At 42.6% G+C, this 6,000-nt stretch overlaps 1 protein-coding gene across 3 annotated transcripts in view; it reads right to left on the bottom strand.

Moving 5' to 3' along the window:
* nrp1a (neuropilin 1a) overlaps window positions 1-6,000 on the bottom strand; it is a 75,760-nt gene that overhangs the window by 10,839 nt on the left and 58,921 nt on the right. For all 3 annotated transcript variants that reach the window (XM_054764961.1, XM_054764960.1, XM_054764962.1), the window contains exons 10-11: window positions 3,969-4,300; window positions 1,230-1,374 (exon numbers count right to left, since the gene is read on the bottom strand). In XM_054764961.1, coding sequence (XP_054620936.1) covers window positions 1,230-1,374; window positions 3,969-4,300 — 477 coding nt within the window. The remainder of the gene's footprint in view (window positions 1-1,229; window positions 1,375-3,968; window positions 4,301-6,000) is intronic.

Below are 6,000 nucleotides of genomic sequence, written 5' to 3'. Positions count from 1 at the left end.
TGAGCCCCCTCCCCTAGTAGGGACGTGCAATAAGGGCAGCTTTGATGAAAGAGGGAGATAGGACAAGTGTCCCTGGTGGGGTTATTCAGCACAAGCTGGGCAGCTGTGGGACGAACACAGGAAGCCTTCATGCACACTTGGAGATAACCAGGACATGAGGTCGTGTTATTCCTCTGCATGACAGATGCCTCACCTGCATGCACGCTAACAACCGTGCAGTGCAACCTCTGTTAGCGTATGCCTCCGTTTGCGTACATTTTCTGGTTAGCGGACTCGTCTTGTCGTATTATTAATACACTGCTTATGTTCAGTGATCCCTCCTTGATGGCGCTCCAGACACGACCATGATAAGTGAATTTCCACTAAGTACTGTAGGATTCTTTATTTATAAATGGAATATTTTGGTAGTTGGAGAATCAGCAAAAAGTACGTGCAATTGGCTTAAATATGCATGTTTTTAAAAATTATTTATAAATGGAATAGGTTAGGTGCTTGTGTGTCTCACCTGACATGACAGTAACATTACTGACACCTAGTGACCAGTGTAGAATACTACATAAGATCTTTAAATGCATCTTCTGAATGCCTTATACTTGTGTTTTACTTTATTAAGCCATTTTTATGCTTGGAAATGCTTCCTTTAGACAAAAAAAAGTCAAATTTGCTTCTTTCTTTTACTAATAGGCCATATTCTACCACAAAACAGCACGATGCATTCATATGAATAGGGATTACTGTTATTGTAAAAGTATAACATGTGTTCCGTGTTGGATTTTTGCCGTTTTAGACCAAATTCATTTGCTTTCTTGTGAGAAAACATGAGTGTTTCGGTTCAAGTCGGACCTTCTGGAAGGGATGAACGATGCGGTGTAGGTGAAATATGCATATACTGTATGTTAGACAGGATATTAGTGCAGCTAGCATGGTGGTCATGGAGCATGGCTCGGAGAGAGATAAGGTCACGGAGAGTGAAAGCATCATTACTGTGAAACCTTAGCACAGCTGGAAAAGCCATTAGCATGCGTGGAGAAAGGTTGCACTGTCAGTGGCACTTTAGCACTATTGGTGGCAATGTCATTACTGCTGCTAGTCAAGTCATCACCAGAGCTGGAAATGTTTGTTTCCGCTTGGATAACGCTAATGTTCCTATTTCCTATTTGCATTTTACGCAGCCAGGCTGAAAATGGATCATTTGGACGTCATCGGACGGATCCTGGAAAGCAGTTTACCTTCAATATCACAGCCCAGCAGCTCCAGTCGCAGGCCCATTCCAGCAGGTGTGGCTCTGTCCGGGTAGATTCGGATGAAGCGGGTCAGCAGGGGGTCCAGCGTCCTCAGCTCGGGAGTGTCGTAGTTGTTGTTGCCTTCAAAAAGCTGAGAGAGAGAAAGGAGTGACGTTTCTGATAAGATTGCCGCTCAATGTTGACGGATAGCAACTTTCCCCACGGAGACACCCCCGCCAAAGTGCAGAAGGCAGCTAACTATGACAGGGAGGCGATACAAAACCTCCTCACTCCCTTCATAAATCAAGCATCAGCCCATCTGGATCAGATTTATGTCCTGCCATGGACGCTTGTAATTGGGGTCGAGCTGTTGCAGCTCTGCATGGCAGCGCGCTGGCGTGTGCGCTCGTACATTCTATACCCCCCCAAAGCACCCTCCAGCCACACAAGCTTGCTCTCATAATACACCCCTACAACATACGCACTCGAATGATGGTAACACTCTGTGGGATTCACACTGCAAAGGCGTACTAATTAAGCAAAAAGCAGCTCCAGCAGCGAGCGCCACAAAGGATGCAACTTTGCCACTTTGATATTTGGTTTATGGTAAGAAGTTATGTATATTTCATCTCAGCTTTGTCCTGTACTGGTGGGGAAAAGCACTTTATTCATAGCAACTTCACTATTTGCACTTTTTTTCTCATTTTTGCCATTCTTTTTTTTTTTAATATTCCAAACATTTCAACTTTCTTCATAGATAATCTTCCATAATATTACGACTTTATTCTCAACATATTTTGACAGTATTCACATAATATTAGTACTCTTCGCCAAGCTAATTTTCCAAGTTTATTCTCATACAATATTTTTCTCTTAATATGTTTATTTTATTTTATTTAGATATTTGGTGAAAAAGGAATTCTTTTTCCCCCTTTTTGCTGTTTTTTTTCTCCAAACTTTAATTTACCAAACTTTTCAACCTTCTTCTTAAATAATCTTGGTAAATGTTCTTTCCCTAATATTATGACTTCATTCCCATCATATTATCATTTTTCCGCAACCTAATTTTCCAAAATGTCCAACTCTACTTTTTGTTTGTCATAACATTTGTCACAGCATTTTCTCTTAGTGTTTTCATTTTTCTATTGTAACATTTTTGCTGACTTTTCCAATTTTCCAAAGCCCCAGCTTAAAAGACATTTGCTATTAACAGCTGTGGCTGTAGGCAACCTCCCAATGTGTTTTCTTTTTTATGAACTCAACAAGATGGCAGTAGCTGCATTTGAAGTATCTACCTCTGCATGCGCTTTAAAAAGCTGGTTGTGCTATCCAGCTGCTTTTACTGGTGGAGCTGTTTGCTCTTTACCCGTATTACAACATTGGTTCTGTTGCTGCTGTGTTGTGCAAAGAGAGCTACAGTATGTTGTTAAAAAGTTGAAGATATAAAAGCCTCTATCCAATCATTCCGAATATTCCAACTTGGCTAAATAAGGGGAATAAGGCTATAAGTGGAGGAGCTGGAGGGTACATGTCATCCAGCGTTGATAAAAAGTGAGCAAGATGAAGTTTGTAGAGTAGAACTATGTGCTGTGAGTGTTTATGAAACGTGTGCGTTCAGTGATGCTGGAATATAAATGGTTTGTCTCTCCAGTATGTCGAGTATTCTTCCCTCCCTCTTCCTCCCTCAGGTGAAGTTCCTCCATTCCACTGAAAAGTGTGCGAGTGTGTTGTGCGGAATACTAAGCGGGAAGACAGTGATGGAAAATACTGAAACGTGCTTGTATTGACTGCAGAAAGACTCCGTGCGTTCAGCCCATATGGAGTCCATACGTCTGTACCCCATTGGACCTTTTCACCCTTTAGAGCAGCAATAAATATGAAAAAATAAATAACACAACCTTCACACAGCAACAGGAAGATGACACATGCATGTGACGATTACTACGACTCTTAGTGGACCATAATAAACAACAACTACGTTAGCTGTAAACACGCGACTTTATGTTATATACTGTATTGCTTGTAATTATGTTCTACATTGTTCAATTTTGGAAAGCGAACGGTGAATTTGCAAAAATGACATTTACAGTTGATGGTGCCGCCCGAGACGCGCTAGCTCTCGCAGTTTAGCTTCATTTCCGGAAGTGACGTCATCGGAGTACTATCACTCCGGTACACAAACAGAGGATGTTTATAGTGATTACAGCAAGGATTTGAGCGATGTGTCTATAGTTTTCGAGGAGGAAGCAACTTTTGGAGATGAAATAGGGAACTTGCAGAACGTGGACTTAAGCCTTAAGACATGGAGATGAAGATTGGTCGCCTTGAAGCCACAGAATGGTTTTGTAAATGCTTATCCTTCACTTATTCTTTTAAATCGGCTTCTTAATGAGTGTAAAGGGGTCTTCATAGCCTGGTTTATTTTATATTTCGTCAATGTGACTGGAATAATGCTTTACAGCCTTGTCACTATCATGGAATCGTGTTTAGAAGACATGATGCAAACACGACGTGACTTACTCTGTTGTGTGCCAACGTTGATGTCGTTCCTGTCTTTTTTGTTTCCTGTGTACCGGTGGGATAGCAAACGAGGCGGCATGGGCGGCGCCATCAACTATAAATGTCATTTTTGCAAATTTACCGTTTGCTTTCAAAAATGGAACAAAGTAGAACATAATTCCAAACAATGTATAAGATAGTTTAGCACAGTTGATGAATGATGTCAGGAGCCCGTTAAAGTAATACCTTTGGTCTGTTCCCACTGGTGTCCAGCACCATTTTCCAGTCAGACCCGTTGTTGCTGTGGGCGAGACGGAACTTCTTCATGAAGACCTTGTTCTCACGGTGCTTCCCTCCCTGAATGATCAAGCCTTTCACCAGCTTCTCCTCCCCGAGGTCCACCTGCAGCCATTCCCTGGTGAAAGGCTGCGGCTGAGGCAGGAGGTTCCAGCCCGTCCGGCTGGTGAGCAGACGAGCGTTCTCCGGCACCCAGCTCCGGTCGATGTGAGACGACGCTGTGATTTGGCTGTCGGTGATCAGGCCCGAGACCATGCCCAGCATTCCCGAGCACGGGTACTCTAGGAGACAAAAGGTTTTGAGAGATGATGCGTGCATATTTCAAGTTTGTGCGGAGGTGATGGGAAAAGTCAAAGTCACTGTAAGGGGAACACGTCCCTCTTTGTGGCGCTTCTATCATCTTTCCTTCTATTCTTTCTGTCCACAGATCTCATGCATACTAATTATTTCGCCCCGAAGCGCTTGTCTCCAAGCAGCCAATTAAAACCCTCCTCGCACTCCCGCATTCACTGTTGCTGCTCATTCCGCTTTCCTCCACAGGCCGGCACACAAAAAGCCACATTGTCTTTCAACTGCGGACGCACTCTTCTGCCTTCTGCGCCGCAGCTGGGAACATCTGCTGGTCTCCTCCGCCTTTCATCCCCCTCGTCCTTTCTTTCACACACGTTGCTATGTTCTTCTCCAAACTGCTTTTCCGACACTTGTCTGGTCTCCTTTAAAGAGATCAGAGCTTTCGTTTCTTTAAAAAAAAACACACAGACGATAGTAGATCCCCGCCGGGGCTTACGTTCCCGGACCACCGGCGTACGGAGAAACAACGCCAGTAATTTGATATGCTCTTAAAAATGTCTATTTTTAACAAACACCCTCCTGCTAGTGTGACGTTCTCTGATTTCAGATCAACAGTTGCAATAAAAGTGTGTGTTTTAACAATGAGTTTAGACCAGGGGTGTGCAAGCGTCTTTCCAGCGAGGGCCACACAGTGAAAAATGAAAGGATGCAACTTTGCCACTTTGATATTTTGTAAAGCGACGCATGTAGATATGCTAACAAGTTCTATTTGTTTCATCTCAGCTTTGTCATATGGATGAAAAAGCATATTTCTAACATATGTTTCACTCTTTGCTCTTTTTTCTCATTTTTGGCTATTTTTTAAAAACATTTCAGCTTTTTTCATAACCTTCATACATTTTCTTCTATAATATTATTAATATTTTTACTTTATCCACGTAGTTTTATAACTTTCCAAAAATTACAACTTCATGCATTATTTTGTTTGTTTCTCACAATATCACAACTTAAAACAAAATAACTTTGTTTCTTCAATATTTTCACGTTGTGCTGCTAAAATGACGTTATTTTCAGTGTGTAAATCTCTAGACATTCACACACAATTTCATGCATTTTTACAATAGAAATTTGTACAAAGACAATCCCGATATTCAATTCCACATGTTTTCCAATTTAGAAGTTCCTTCTAAGCGGACGTGTCAGTGCTTGAGCTCCAAGGCATCAATACAATACACTCTTTGAACAAACTGGATGCCATAATGTCTTTCCCATCTTTACATGAGGTCAGGAACGACACTCACTGCAGTAAGAGAAAATTGGGCCAGCCCATCCGTCCCTGACCTCCTAACATTTCAGCCCAAGACGCGGAGGCAGGGGTTGCTTGTAAACCCCCCCTCCCACGGAGGAATACATCCATACGTGATCGCATACTGTGCGTCCGCAGGAGACACTGTGCGCACTGTGCTGTAGCACAACTAAGTGGGAAGAAGAGAGGGAAGACTGAAGAACAAGGCTTCATTCAGACTCTTTCTCTGCTTATCTTGAAGGAACTCCCACGCAGACAAATGTCTGGTTGGTGGAAAAGTCCAAACAGAGTAACGTGTACCGTATTTACGCGTCTTAGGTCATCTGGATTTGTTTTTCTGGTCTTCAGCTGTACCCAGCACACACCCAGAGGAACAAACATGCT

The sequence above is a fragment of the Dunckerocampus dactyliophorus genome, chromosome 21 (genome assembly GCF_027744805.1).
Source record: "Dunckerocampus dactyliophorus isolate RoL2022-P2 chromosome 21, RoL_Ddac_1.1, whole genome shotgun sequence".
Lineage (NCBI taxonomy): Eukaryota > Metazoa > Chordata > Actinopteri > Syngnathiformes > Syngnathidae > Dunckerocampus > Dunckerocampus dactyliophorus.
This window is presented reverse-complemented; position numbering and strand designations above follow the sequence as displayed.